Source organism: Mobula hypostoma, chromosome 12, assembly GCF_963921235.1.
Source record: "Mobula hypostoma chromosome 12, sMobHyp1.1, whole genome shotgun sequence".
NCBI lineage: Eukaryota > Metazoa > Chordata > Chondrichthyes > Myliobatiformes > Myliobatidae > Mobula > Mobula hypostoma.
In genome coordinates this window covers 13,303,562-13,319,882 of record NC_086108.1, presented here as the reverse complement: position 1 = coordinate 13,319,882, position 16,321 = coordinate 13,303,562, and the positions used below count along the sequence as shown (strand labels likewise).

Below are 16,321 nucleotides of genomic sequence, written 5' to 3'. Positions count from 1 at the left end.
GTCCTGTTATGACACGCTCTCAACCACACCAGTTTCATAGAAACATAGAAACATAGAAAATAGGTGCAGGAGTAGGCCATTCGGCCCTTCGAGCCTGCACCGCCATTTATTATGATCATGGCTGATCATCCAACTCAGAACCCCGCCCCAGCCTTCCCTCCATACCCCCTGACCCCCGTAGCCACAAGGGCCATATCTAACTCCCTCTTAAATATAGCCAATGAACTGGCCTCAACTGTTTCCTGTGGCAGATAATTCCACAGATTCACCACTCTCTGTGTGAAGAAGTTTTTCCTAATCTCGGTCCTAAAAGGCTTCCCCTCTATCCTCAAACTGTGGCCCCTCGTTCTGGACTTCCCCAACATCGGGAACAATCTTCCTGCATCTAGCCTGTCCAATCCCTTTAGGATCTTATACGTTTCAATCAGATCCCCCCTCAATCTTCTAAATTCCAACGAGTAAAAGCCCAATTCATCCAGTCTTTCTTCATATGAAAGTCCTGCCATCCCAGGAATCAATTTTGTGAACCCTCTTTGTACTCTCTCTATGGCAAAGATGTCTTTCCTCAGATTAGGGGACCAAAACTGCACACAATACTCCAGGTGTGGTCTCACCAAGGCCTTGTACAACTGCAGTAGTACCTCCCTGCTCCTGTACTCGAATCCTCTCGCTATAAATGCCAGCATACCATTCGCCTTTTTCACCGCCTGCTGTACCTGCATGCCCACTTTCAATGACTGGTGTATAATGACACCCAGGTCTCGTTGCACCTCCCCTTTTCCAAATCGGCCACCATTCAGATAATAATCTGTTTTCCTATTTTTGCCACCAAAGTGGATAACTTCACATTTATCCACATTAAATTGCATCTGCCATGAATTTGCCCACTCACCCAACCTATCCAAGTCACCCTGCATCCTCTTAGCATCCTCCTCACTGCTAACACTGCCACCCAGCTTCGTGTCATCCGCAAACTTGGAGATGCTGCATTTAATTCCCTCATCCAAGTCATTAATATATATTGTAACCAACTGGGGTCCCAGCACTGAGCCTTGCGGTACCCCACTAGTCACCGCCTGCCATTCTGAAAAGGTCCCGTTTATTCCCACTCTTTGCTTCCTGTCTGCTAACCAATTCTCCACCCACACCAATACCTTACCCCCAATACCGTGTGCTTTAAGTTTGCACACTAATCTCCTGTGTGGGACCTTGTCAAAAGCCTTTTGAAAATCCAAATATACCACATCCACTGGTTCTCCCCTATCCACTCTACTAGTTACATCCTCAAAAAATTCTATGAGATTCGTCAGACATGATTTTCCTTTCACAAATCCATGCTGACTTTGTCCGATCATTTCACCGCTTTCCAAATGTGCTGTTATCACATCCTTGATAACCGACTCCAGCAGTTTCCCCACCACCGACGTTAGGCTAACCGGTCTACAATTCCCCGGTTTCTCTCTCCCTCCTTTTTTAAAAAGTGGGGTTACATTAGCCACCCTCCAATCCTCAGGAACTAGTCCAGAATCTAACGAGTTTTGAAAAATTATCACTAATGCTCTAACTCCCCGGGGTTTAGATGCTCTAACTCTCCGGAGTATGGATAGCTGGTGTGGCCCCTTTAAGGGTTCAGGATGGCCCCGCTAATTGGCAATCATGTTTTGGGTGCCAGGAATGGAGTATTGAAAGAGCACCTGAATTGAGGTTTGGTGCTCAATTGTAAGCCTAACTAGAGATATCGTTAAGCATTTTGTTCTTGTTCCAGCTTTATACCGTGTCTCGATTCCAGCCTCCGATACTCCAGTACTTGGATCCAAACCATCCTCATCAAGGTCTCTTGTCACAGTACTGTACAGAACTCCACTTCTTGAGGCGGCTGAGATACCAACATCACTGATAAAAATAAGCAACAAGTAGTAAGCTTGGTCATTGACAGACGTGCAGTAGCAGTAATCTAGAATAAGAGTCAATGTTTAACCAACCAGAAATCTGATCAGGACTGACTGAAATCTGATCAAGGGGCCTCTACATCCTTACAGGGGCAATTGTAAAAAAATGTGCTGTTATCAGTGGGGAAAGTACATATCCATTGGAGAATCACTGAGCAGAACAGTTAAGATCCATTTCACAGAATGTAGGGGAGTGCATGAGGACAAAATGTGTTTTGTAAAGTTGGAGATTTAGTGAAGTAGGTTTCTAAAAGATATTGATGGATTAAATTAGCAGGCAAAAACCTTATGTACTCCAATGGAGTACAATGTGGGAAGCTATGATATTTTCCATTTTGGCTGTGAAGGTAAAATCTCAGTGGTCTGAGGTTTCAGGGTTTAGATTTGGGTGTCTCAGTGCTTCACTCTCAAAATGCTGGTGTGGAGGTATATGAATCATTGATGAGACCAAAGATGAAAAAGATGAACTTTACTTGTTACATGTACATTGAAAATATGGCATTGTTTTGAAAAATCAGATCAGCAAGGATTCTACTGGGCAGTCCTCAAGTGTCGCCACACTTGTGCCAGCAAAATAGTATGCCCACAACTCAGCAACCGTAATGGTACGCCCACAACTCAGCAACCCTAATGGTACGCCCACAACTCAGCAACCCTAATAGTATGTCCACAACTCCGCAACCCTAATAGTACGCCCACAACTCAGCAACCCTAATAGTACGCCCACAACTCCGCAACCCTAATAGTACGCCCACAACTCAGCAACCCTAATAGTACGCCCACAACTCCGCAACCCTAATGGTACGCCCACAACTCAGCAACCGTAATGGTACGCCCACAACTCAGTGACCCTAATAGTATGCCCACAACTCCGCAACCCTAATGGTACGCCCACAACTCAGCAACCCTAATGGTACGCCCACAACTCAGCAACCCTAATGGTACGCCCAAAACTCAGCGACCCTAATGGTATGCCCACAACTCAGCGACCCTAATAGTACGCCCACAACTCAGCGACCCTAATAGTACGCCCACAACTCCGCGACCCTAATAGTACACCCACAACTCCGCGACCCTAATAGTACGCCCACAACTCCGCGACCCTAATAGTACGCCCACAACTCAGCAACCCTAATGGTACGCCCACAACTCAGCAACCCTAATAGTATGCCCACAACTCAGTGACCCTAATGGTACGCCCACAACTCCGAAACCCTAATAGTACGCCCACAACTCAGCAACCCTAATAGTATGCCCACAACTCAGTGACCCTAATGGTACGCCCACAACTCCGCAACCCTAATGGTACGCCCACAACTCAGCAACCCTAATAGTATGCCCACAACTCAGCAACCCTAATAGTACGCCCACAACTCCGCAACCCTAATGGTACGCCCACAACTCAGCGACCCTAATAGTACGCCCACAACTCAGCAACCCTAATGGTACGATAGTACGCCCACAACTCAGCAACCCTAATGGTATGCCCACAACTCAGCAACCCTAATAGTACGCCCACAACTCCGCAACCCTAATAGTACGCCCACAACTCAGCAACCCTAATAGTACGCCCACAACTCCGCAACCCTAATGGTACGCCCACAACTCAGCAACCTTAATAGTACGCCCACAACTCAGCGACCCTAATGGTACGCCCACAACTCAGCGACCCTAATAGTACGCCCACAACTCAGCAACCCTAATAGTACGCCCACAACTCAGCAACCCTAATGGTACGCCCACAACTCCGCAACCCTAATGGTACGCCCACAACTCAGCAACCCTAATGGTACGCCCACAACTCAGCAACCCTAATGGTACGCCCAAAACTCAGTGACCCTAATGGTATGCCCACAACTCAGCGACCCTAATAGTACGCCCACAACTCAGCGACCCTAATAGTACGCCCACAACTCAGCGACCCTAATAGTACACCCACAACTCCGCGACCCTAATAGTACGCCCACAACTCCGCGACCCTAATAGTACGCCCACAACTCAGCGACCCTAATGGTACGCCCACAACTCAGCAACCCTAATAGTATGCCCACAACTCAGTGACCCTAATGGTACGCCCACAACTCCGCAACCCTAATAGTACGCCCACAACTCAGCAACCCTAATAGTATGCCCACAACTCAGTGACCCTAATGGTACGCCCACAACTCCGCAACCCTAATGGTACGCCCACAACTCAGCAACCCTAATAGTATGCCCACAACTCAGCAACCCTAATAGTACGCCCACAACTCCGCAACCCTAATGGTACGCCCACAACTCAGCGACCCTAATAGTACGCCCACAACTCAGCAACCCTAATGGTACGATAGTACGCCCACAACTCAGCAACCCTAATGGTATGCCCACAACTCAGCAACCCTAATAGTACGCCCACAACTCCGCAACCCTAATAGTACGCCCACAACTCAGCAACCCTAATAGTACGCCCACAACTCCGCAACCCTAATGGTACGCCCACAACTCAGCAACCTTAATAGTACGCCCACAACTCAGCGACCCTAATGGTACGCCCACAACTCAGCGACCCTAATAGTACGCCCACAACTCAGCAACCCTAATGGTACGCCCACAACTCCGCAACCCTAATGGTACGCCCACAACTCAGCAACCCTAATGGTACGATAGTACGCCCACAACTCAGCAACCCTAATGGTACGCCCACAACTCAGCAACCCTAATGGTACGCCCACAACTCAGCAACCTTAATAGTACGCCCACAACTCAGCGACCCTAATGGTACGCCCACAACTCAGCGACCCTAATAGTACGCCCACAACTCAGCAACCCTAATGGTACGCCCACAACTCCGCAACCCTAATGGTACGCCCACAACTCAGCAACCCTAATGGTACGATAGTACGCCCACAACTCAGCAACCCTAATGGTACGCCCACAACTCAGCAACCCTAATGGTACGATAGTACGCCCACAACTCAGCAACCCTAATGGTACGCCCACAACTCCGCAACCCTAATGGTACGCCCACAACTCAGTGACCCTAATAGTATGCCCACAACGCAGCAACCTTAATGGTATGCCCACAACTCAGTGACCCTAATAGTATGCCCACAACTCAGCGACCCTAATGGTACGCCCACAACTCAGTGACCCTAATAGTATGCCCACAACTCAGCGACCCTAATGGTACGCCCACAACTCAGCGACCCTAATGGTATGCCCACAACTCCGCAACCCTAATGGTACGCCCACAACTCAGCAACCCTAATGGTACGCCCACAATTCCGCGACCCTAATGGTGCGCCCACAACTCAGCAACCCTAATGGTACGCCCACAATTCCGCGACCCTAATGGTACGCCCACAACTCCGCAACCCTAATGGTACGCCCACAACTCAGCAACCCTAATGGTACGCCCACAATTCCGCGACCCTAATGGTGCGCCCACAACTCAGCAACCCTAATGGTACGCCCACAATTCCGCGACCCTAATGGTACGCCCACAACTCAGCGACCCTAATGGTATGCCCACAACTCAGCGACCCTAATAGTATGCCAACTCAGCAACCCTAATGGTACGATAGTACGCCCACAACTCAGCAACCCTAATGGTACACCCACAACTCAGCGACCCTAATGGTATGCCCACAACTCAGTGACCCTAATAGTACGCCCACAACTCAGCAACCCTAATGGTACGATAGTACGCCCACAACTCAGCAACCCTAATGGTACACCCACAACTCAGCGACCCTAATGGTATGCCCACAACTCAGTGACCCTAATAGTACACATTTGGAATGTGGGAGGAAATTGGAACACCCGGGGGAAATGCACACAATTACGGGGAGAGCATAATTCATTCTCATTCTCTCATTCTCTCTCTCTCTCTCTCTCTCTGCAATTGATATGTAGTCGTGCCCAGACACAACAAATTGTTGGCGAGTACAAACCTGAATGTCAGAAAATATCATGAACTGCACTGACAGTTACGGAATGCAATAATGAGAGTTAAACAGCATGAGAAAGTCATCATGGACACTAATCAAGGTGCAAGTATAGTGCATAGTAAACAGTGAAAGACACTGAATTTAAAGTAAAAATAATATGGTGACGGCTTCAGTCAGGAAAGTTGATGAATTTGATAGTGCTAATGAAAACTGGGAGTCATATATTGAGAGGGTGGAACTTATTGCAACGCAAACAATGTGGAGGAGCAAAACAAAGCCTCTACGCTTCTTAGCTTAATGGGTGCATGGACGTACGGTCTCTTATGCAACTTAATAACCCCTAAAAAGCCAGCAAGCAAGAAGTTCGATGAGAGTGTTCCAATTTTACAGAATCACTTGAGTCCTAAACTGCTGGGTAATAGCTGAGAGATTTAGATTTTACAAAAGGAACCAGTCAAAGGATGAAAGCATTCCTGAACACATTGCAGAACTGCGCAAACTTTCCCGGTACTGTGACTTTAGAGATAGACTTTCTGATGCATTAAGGGACAGGCTTGTATGTGGCATGCAGAGTCAAAGCACTCAAATGAGGCTACTGGCAGAAAGAGACCTATAATTAGAATGTGCATTGACTATTGCAATATGGTTAAAGACTGCAGCAAAGGATGCAGCAGAACTACAGAAAAGGAGGTTATAATGTGAAATGCCCAATATGTCCTTGAATGTTGAGCCAAAGATGTTATCAATGTGGCAAATCCTCCCATGAAGCAATCAGCTATTGGTTCAAAGAAAATATCTGTAGAAAGTGTCACAGACAAGGTCACAAAGAGAGAATGTCAACTGAGTGAAAAATTTCAAACACAAAATTAAGCAAATGCATAAAGTTACCAAATGTAAAACTGAATCAGACAACATAGAGTCTGACAAAGGTGAGCTGTCATGCCTAGAACTGCAGTATTACTGAAACAGATCACAAAATCATCTGGATCACAATGGATGTGTCCGGTGTAAAACTGAAAATGGAGCTGGATACAGAGTCAGCTTTGTCCATAATTTCAGAGGCCGACTACAAAAGACTGTTTTCTAACATACAACTAAAGAAGACCTCAGGGATGCTAAAGGTGAAAAAGTGTCTCCCAAAGGAAACTGAATGTGAATGTGACATATGGAGGCCAAACGCAACAGTTAGAGCTTTATGTGTTGAAAAGTGGAGGGGCCAACAATTTTTGGACATGAATGGTTGATAAAAATCCAACTAGACTGGCACTCAATCAAAGCTCTCAGTGTGACATCGACAAGCAGACCAAATGGTAGCACTAACCAGAGACTGGCACAGCTGCTTCATGCTAATGAGAAGAGAATGGATAAACAGATCGAAGACTTGGCAAAAAGCTGTTCAGGATTCCAAAAAGGTTCAAAATATACCCCCACAGACACCATTACAGCTGTGGAAGTAGCTGTCATCACCATGGCAAAGAGTACGTATCGACTTTGCCGGGCCATTCATGGACTCCATGTTTCAGGTTTCTGTGGATACTCATTTGAAGTGTCCGGAGGTTATACCAATGAAGTCAGCCATCTCAGCAAAGACTGTCGCTACTCTGAGGACTACCTTAACCAGAAACAGCTTACCTGAGCAATTTGTGAGTGACAACAGACCACAATATATGTCAGAAGACTACCAACTGTTCATGAAGAAAAATGGCATCAGACATTTCAAGTCAGCTCCTCACCACCCTACAATGAATGGGTTAGCTGAAAGGTTTATCCAAACCTTCAAGAAGTCCATTAAAGCAATGGACAAGGAGGACATTTCTCTACAGCACAAGGTGGACAACCTCCTTTTTGCGTATCAGAACTCTGTTCATGCGACAACAAATCAGATACCCCTGAAATGCTGTTCATGAACAGGAGTCTGAGATCTCACATAAACCTCTCAAACCAGACCTCTGGAGGGAAGTACAGAATAAACATTTGAAGTGGCAAGGAGCTTCAAGATTGGACAGGAAGTCCTAGCCCATGATTACAGAAAAGACAAGTGGATACCCGGTAGGATAGTTACAAGAACTGGACCACTGATGTACTCAGTGGATGTTAAAGATCAGACATGGAGACATCATGTGGACCAGATACTGGATGCTCAACCGAAGAACACACCTGAGTCGATTACATCCAAAAGATGGACATATTACAGTCACCGGGCTTACCTCTCAGTGATGAAGTCACTGACAGCAATGTGACACAAGAAACTGAGAACGTTGCCTTAGACAAGACACCTGCCAAACCTGGTGCCACTCTATGGGTCCAAAGGTGCGACAAGAACATTATTGTTGACAAAACACCTGCCAAACCTAAAGCCACCCCACAGGTCCCGAGGCACTATCCTGAAAAAAATAGAGCACCACCCAAAAGACTGAACCTTTAGAAATGTGAAGTTAGTTAGGGACTGTTATTATGAAAGCCGATTTATTTGGAATATGTGTTTATGAAAGGGAAATTGAATGTTTTGTACATATACAGTTTTATGTTGCATTAATTTAAAGGGGGAGGAAGTATAATGTATGGATTTATTTCTTTTAGAGCAATGACCCCCCCCCCAGCACTATGTATTGATCTGTTGTCTGCGCATGCGCATTGTACCGAGAGAGAGAGAGAGAGAACAATGTGAATGCACCAGTTAAAGCCACACTCACGTGCGTGCTTTTATTTAATTGATATGTAGTTGTGCATAGACACAACACATACAAAACTCTATTGAATACTGGTTTATTTTAAGGACCATGGAACAGCACATTAGTGGACAGGCTATCTGGCCCATAATGCTGTGTCAATCATAATACCAGTTTATACTGTGTTCCCCTCCTCCGTATCATCTACAGTGTATCCCTCATTGCCTTCATATTGATGCGTATACCTAAATGCCCCTCGTAAACGGCACTAAACTGCCTACTTTTACTGCTTGCTGGTATCATATTCCAGGCACCTAACACTCTCTCACATCATCTAACTTGCCCATCATCTCATTTTTAAACTCTATCCATCTTCCTTCCCCAACTAACATTAAAACAGGGGTTCCCCACCTGGGGTTCACAGTGCTCTTGGTTGATGGTAGGTGTCCATGGCATATAAAAGGTCCCCTGCATTAAAAGCATTTTGATATTTCTACATTGTGGATAATATTCTGGAAGGATGTTAATGCAATGAAACTAGCCAAGAGAAGGATCAAGGACAGCTTCTTGCAGGAGAAAAGATCAAACAGGCTCAGCAAGTGTGGCTAGAGTTTAAAAGAGTGAGAAGTGATGTTTGAAACTGATTGGGGTCATTACAGTGAATGTGAAGAGGATATTCCCCTTGTTAGAGAATCTAGTGGGTCAGTGTTTAAAAAAATGGATCACTTATTTAAGACAATAAGTAGGTAACTTTTTCCCCTCTGTTTTGAATCTTTGGGTCTCTTTTCCTCAAAGGTCAGTGGAAGCAGTCTTTAAATATTGTTCAGCAAAGAGGTGAGATGTTGTTGTGAGTGTAGACTCAATGTTGTATTCAGATCAACTGTTCTTGCATCTCAATCATAATAGTTAACTTTCCTATTTCCATTCTTTAACCATTTACTCTATCTTAGACCTTCACCATCAAAATATTTTGGCCACAGAAACTTTTTCTTCACTGTATAGGTGATTACTTCACATCTGTGATGGGAAGGCTCTCGTAAGAAATGCTGCCTGTTCTTCATTTTCAGCTTCACTGGTGTCTGAACACAAGTGAAGAGAAGAAATTTTAAAAAAAGCTGTTCATGCTGCCATCACTGAGGGTCAAAAGGAGAGTAGGGTAATCTATACTATTGGCAAATTGTCCTGTTTCCCAGTGTCTTTCTCAGATAGCAGAAGCATTCAAACTAACAACATTGACATTAAATAAAGAAACCCACCTTCATTTTAGTTTGCCTGACATTCTGCTTTTAATGAATTGTACAGCACAGAAGTGGCTCACCTCACCATGTAGCCAATGTCCATGTTGAGTTTGCACCTACTCCTCATGACTGTGTGGACTTCATCAAACATCCCTGAGATGCATGGGCTGGTAGTTCCATTTGTCACTGTAAATTGAACCCAGTGTGTAGATGAGGGGTTGAAGAACCATAGATTAACTTGATAGGCATGTAAGGACTAAACAGGTTGGTGTGGCCCAGGGAAATGACCTGACCTGCTAAGAGATTGGGAAACAGAATAGCTGTGTCCTGAATCATGATAGGGCAAGTCACTGCCAGCTGGCAAAGTTTGTAGAGAGTGTTGGGGTGGACACTGCGGAAGGCCCGAAGTGTACCAGTGAAATCTGGGTGCAAGAGTTCAGCAGGTGATGTGTGTGTGGTCTGGTGAGAATGCATGCAGTGTCTGGCCAGGGGTGAGGTTGGGGTCTATGCCTACAAGCCCTGTCTTATTTTGAGTCTCTAGACAGATTAGGTCTGATATACAACTGTCTTTAACCTGCAGGTAATCTTGTGTTGTTATTTTAGGACTGGACAACATCCATAAGATTTCTGCCCAAGCCAGGTATGATCTGCGGATTGATTTGCGTGATGGTCGTGAGTCGGTGTATGCTGTCTATGATCGCTTTTACATCAGTGATGCCCGGAGTCTCTACAGACTAAGGATTGGAGATTACAGCGGCACTGCTGGTGAGGTTCCCTTTATATTGTTGGATAAAGTAATCAAAAGAATGTGGCGCACTTACAGAGAGACCCTGCTTTTCTTCAGTGCAAACAGGCACTCAGATGGGGCACCCGAGCTTTAAGGACCTTCTTTACCTCAGACATTGAAGCAACAATCAGCAGATTACACTTTACTCCCACACCATTATTCCCTGATATGGGAATGAGCTCTGCTCTCCCCTCTGTAAATGTCTAACCTCTAGAATCTAACGGTCACAGTTTCTAACTCCCACCCACTTTCCACGCCCCCCCCAAAGCAATATAAAGAGTAACATTCATATTGTCCGCCATTTGCAAACACAACCATTCCAGACAACTTTACTTCCAATGATGTAGCTTGTGAAATGTAGTTCCTCTTGTAGTATAGAAAATTTGAAACCTCAGCACTCTCACAAACATTAACAAGAAAATGGAAGATGTTTTCTAATGTTACTGTGTCTTACTAAATTCGTTGAGTTTTTTCAAAGAGGTGATGTTGATGGTTGAAAAGGACCGAGCTGTGAATGTTGTCTATGTGGATCTTAGTAAGGTGCTTGACAAGGTCCCACTTGGGAGGTTTATCCAGAAAATTAAGGTGCATGGTATCTATGGTGACTTGACTGTTTGGATTCAGGATTAACTTGCCCATAGGAGATGGAATAATAGTCAATAGGACTTATTCTGGTTGGAGGTCTGTGACTAGTGGTGATCCACAAGTATACGTGAAGTGGTAGGGTGGTATCACCTGGAAGTAAGCTGTTTGGCCCATTTGGCCAAAGGGTTTAATTCCATGCAATATGACCCTATCCAGGATAGACTTATTTGCTCAGGTTTGGCCCATAGCCACCTTCTGGTTAAAAAAAAATTGTCCATCAGTTCTTTATTAAATCTCTCTCCTTCCATCCTCTTTCTTGACACAGTAACAGAAGATACAGAAATGAGGGGTTAAAGTATGGATACGGAATAATGTGTTTAATGCATAAATACCAGCATATACTTACAAAATAAACAGCATTATAAAAAGTGTTTGCTGTGCAGTGCAGTGACTGAAGTTGTAGATAGAATGGGGTTTGTAGTGGGGAGGTGGCTAATTAGAATGGCTAACCGGATTCACTGCACAGAGGAGAAATTTTAAGACGGAGTGAAGTTTTTGTTTTAATAACTCTATATCGCTTTCAAGATGGATGTTTTTGTGTGTGTGGTGCCCACAATGAGTCTTTAGAATCTGCTTCTTTGTCCAGGACACATACAAGTCCTGTAGTGATGGTTGACTGTAGCCAATGACCTTTACTGCTGATCTGATAGTTCACTGTAGTTTTTGTGTATTGTGGGAGGATGCTGCATCAAACCAGACAGTCATGGCTGATGTGTGGATGCTCGCTATGATGGCAGCGTAGGATTGCACCAGGATGTTCTGGGAAAGATGGAATTTTACTAACTGCTGCAAGAGGTACATCCTCTCCTGAGCCTTTTTGTTAATGAAGGAGATATGGTTCTCCCACATGAAGAAGTGTGAAATAATGATGCCCAGCAACCTAAATGTTGAAATGATGCTCACTGTAGATGTGCTGATGAGAGGTGGAGAGGGTTAGTAATTTTAAATTCTTGAGTGTTACTATTTCAGAGAACCTGTTCTGGACCCAGCATGTAAGTGCAATTGCAAAAAAATGCATGGCAGTGCCTCTACTTCCTTTGGAGTCTGCGGAGATTTGGCATAACACCTAAATCTTTGATAAACTTCTATAAATGTTTAGTGGAGGGTGCACTGATTGGCTGCATCGTGGCCTGATATGGAAACACCAAAATCATACAAAGGTAGTGGATTCAGACCCGTGCATCACAGGTAAAGCCCTCCCAACCATTGGCCACATCTACATGAAATGCTGTCACAGGAAAGCAGCATCCATTGACTTCCCCTTCCCGAAGTCCCCAATTAATTCCTAATACTGAGTGCAAGATTGTTGCAACATCTCTCAACCAGCTAATCTATCTCTGCCCTGTATGTCTCCTCGTCACCATTTGGAAATTCTGCCAGTAGTAGTGTCATCGGCCCAACTATTTATAGATGGTGCGATGTATGGATCTATTTCTTTTAGAACAATGACCACTACATATGATCTGTTGTCTATGCATGCACATTGTTCTCTGACTCCGTCTCTCTCACTCTCTATACACCAGTTAAAGCCATCTCCTGTGTGCATGCTTTTATTTAATCAATATATAGTTATGCACAGACACAACAAATTGGCGACGAGTATGCACCTGAATGTCAGAAAATATTATGAACTGCACCGACAGTTATGGGACAAAACAGCGAGAGTTAAGCAGTACGAGAAAGCCATCATGGACACTAACAAAGGAAGGCATGAGTAACAGTGAAAGACGCGCTGAATTTAAAGTGAAAGTAACGTGTTGATGGCGTCATTCGAGAAAGTTGACCAAATTGATAGTGCTAATGAAGACTGGGGGTTGTTTATCAGAGAGTGGAACTGTATTGTAATGCGAACAATGTGGAGGAGCAAAAGAAAGCCCCTACACTTCTTAGCATAATGGGGGTAAGGACATACAGTCTCTTATGCAACTTAGTAACCCCTGAAAAGCCAACAAGCAATGAAATTGTTACAATTTTACAAAATCACTTAAGCCCCAAACTGCTGAGAGATTTAGATTTTACAAAAGGAATCATTCAAAAGAAGAAGGTGTTTCTGAATAATTGCAGATCTGCACAAATATTCCCAGTACTGTGACTTTAGAGATGGACTTTCTGATGCATTAAGGGACAGGTCACATAGAGAGAATGTTCAAGTCATCCAAAAAGTACAACCAAGTGAAAAGTCTGAAATACAAAACTAAGCAAATGCATAAAGTTACCGAATGTACTACAGAATCAGACAACACAGAGTCTGACAAAGGTGAACTGAGGCTAAAGGGATCAGGGAGTATGGAGAGAAGGTAGGTACAGGGTTCTGAGTTGGATGATCGGCCATGATCATACTGAATGGTGGTGCAGGCTCGAAGGGCCGAATGGCCTACTCCTGCACCTATTTTCTATGTCATGCCTAGAACTGCATAGTATAACTGAAGCAGATCACAAAATCATCTTGATCACAGTGGATGTATCTGGTGTAAAACTGAAAATGGCACTGGATACAGGGTCAGCTTTGTCCATAATGTCAGAGGCTGATAACACAGACTCTTTTCTAAAATACAATTAGAGAAGACCTCAGTGATGCTAAAGACTTAAACAGACAAAAATGTCTCTCCCAAAGGAAACTAAAAGTGAATGTGATATATGGAGGCCAAACGCAACAGTTAGAGCTTTATGTGTTGAAAAGTGGAGGGCCAGCACTTTTCGGACGTGAATAGTTGAGAGAAATCCAACTTGACGGGCACTCAGTCAAAGCTCTCAGTGTGACATCAACAGGCTGCACCAGCCCAAATGGTAGCACTAACCAGAGACATAGAAACATAGAAACATAGAAAATAGGTGCAGGAGTAGGCCATTCGGCCCTTCGAGCCTGCACCGCCATTTATTATGATCATGGCTGATCATCCAACTCAGAACACTGTCACAACTGCTTAATGCTAATGAGAAGGTGTTTGAGAAGGGTATTGGTAAGCTCAAAGGCATGAAGGCCAGAATTCTGCTGGATGAAACAGCAACACCAAGATTCCGTAAAACATGTCCAGTGCCTGAAGGTGCCATGGATGCTGAAGGTGGATGCTGACCTGCATAACTTGGAGGCATTTGGAATTCCCTTCAAGGTTGAGTGGAGCAATTGGGCCACCTCCATTGTCCCAGTGATCAAGAAAGGGAAGGCTGGAGCTATTGGCATATGTGTGGATTTCAAGGTGAGCATCAAACCAGTGCTGCATATTGTGCAGTATCCCATCACGAATAGAAACATAGAAACATAGAAAATAGGTGCAGGAGTAGGCCATTCGGCCCTTCGAGCCTGCACCGCCATTTATTATGATCATGGCTGATCATCCAACTCAGAACCCCGCCCCAGCCTTCCCTCCATACCCCCTGACCCCTGTAGCCACAAGGGCCATATCTAACTCCCTCTTAAACATAGCCAATGAACTGGCCCCAACAGTTTGCTGTGGCAGAGAATTCCACAGATTCACCACTCTCTGTGTGAAGAAGTTTTTCCTAATCTCGGTCCTAAAAGGCTTCCCCTCTATCCTCAAACTGTGACCCCTCGTTCTGGACTTCCCCAACATTGGGAACAATCTTCCTGCATCTAGCCTGTCCAATCCCTTTAGGATCTTATACGTTTCAATCAGATCCCCCCTCAATCTTCTAAATTCCAACGAGTACAAGCCCAGTTCATCCAGTCTTTCTTCATATGAAAGTCCTGCCATCCCAGGAATCAATCTGGTGAACCTTCTTTGTACTCCCTCTATGGCAAAGATGTCTTTCCTCAGATTAGGGGACCAAAACTACACACAATACTCCAGGTGTGGTCATAGAGGACATATTTGCATCTTTCATTGGCAGTTAGAGGTTCTATAGGATTGACTTGTCACAAGCCGATTTGTAAATGGAGATTGAGGAGTGAAGCAGGAAGTTCCTCATATTCAACACTCACAAGCTATGTTCCCTCTAAGCTGTGTGAGTGTGCACACGCACACACGTTTTTCAACCCGCGCACAAAGGAAACTAATGTGCGCACAAAAGGTTAGTTATCTAAAATAATATAGTAATTAATAACTATACTTATTGAAAATAATCTTTTAGCTAAATGTTTCTGTTAACTAGTTAGTAGGTTTTTCAAATACCATAATGCACGTCACTAATTTACGTCACCTCACCTTTCCTGTTCTGGTTTGTACAGCTGCATCACGACGGTAGCCATCTTTGGCGGACATTGTTCATATTGTAAAGTTTACAAAGATCTGTTTCAAATCCTGTAAATAGCTTGTTAAGTTTTTATTGAAAAAAATATTGATATGTCGAATTCAAAAGAAGCAAAGGATGTGAAGCACAAAAGAAATGTAAATTTGTTTAAAGTTGAATGGCTTAACAAAATAGTAGAAACTGCTTTACCAAAAGCTCATGAGGTCATGAACGTTCAGCTACGAGAAATATTTATGTATGATTTGGAAAATGGAGTTATCTGTTTGCATTGTCGTGATGCGAAAGTTGCTGGAGAATTTGCTAGTGGAAAGAAGTGGGATGATATTTGGAAACTTGACTTTTTGAAGTGTCATTTGGCAAGTAAATCGCATTTGGACGGTGTACAAAAGCTCAGGCAACAGAACCCGTTATTACCCGTTACAGGATTGCTAAGCATATTACGGTTGAGTACACAGGTTAATGCCTTATGTCTAAAATATCATGATTTTCTAGCTGAAAATACTGTAATAGTTAGACAGTTTAATGATTTCAAATTCTCCGTGCAAGAAAAAATTAAATCCAAACTGATTTCAAACTTCCCTCAAATGGTGGCATTTGTACTTCAAGATGAACAGTTTTGCGACCTTGCGCAGTTGATGGACATTGGGGGAACCTTTCTTGTGGCTAGTGAAGTCTGTGAGCGAGGTTTTAGCCTAATGAATCAATTCAAAAACAAGCTGAGAAACTGTTTAGGTGAATGTCATTTGGATATGTTAATGAGAATCAAAAGCCATCAATTGGATGAAAGTTCTATTAGTCTAGATAGAGTTTACAAAGAATGGGTAAATGCCAAAGACAGGAGAGAGAAAAAATAACTGAGTGACTTAAATATGTATGTTATTTTGTTGTTATTCTG

General features: G+C 44.0%; 1 protein-coding gene across 2 annotated transcripts in view; it reads left to right on the top strand.

Moving 5' to 3' along the window:
- tnr (tenascin R (restrictin, janusin)) overlaps positions 1–16,321 on the top strand; it is a 213,470-nt gene that overhangs the window by 179,140 nt on the left and 18,009 nt on the right. For both annotated transcript variants that reach the window (XM_063063628.1, XM_063063629.1), the window contains one exon: positions 10,389–10,550. In XM_063063628.1, the coding sequence (XP_062919698.1) occupies positions 10,389–10,550 (162 nt within the window). The remainder of the gene's footprint in view (positions 1–10,388; positions 10,551–16,321) is intronic.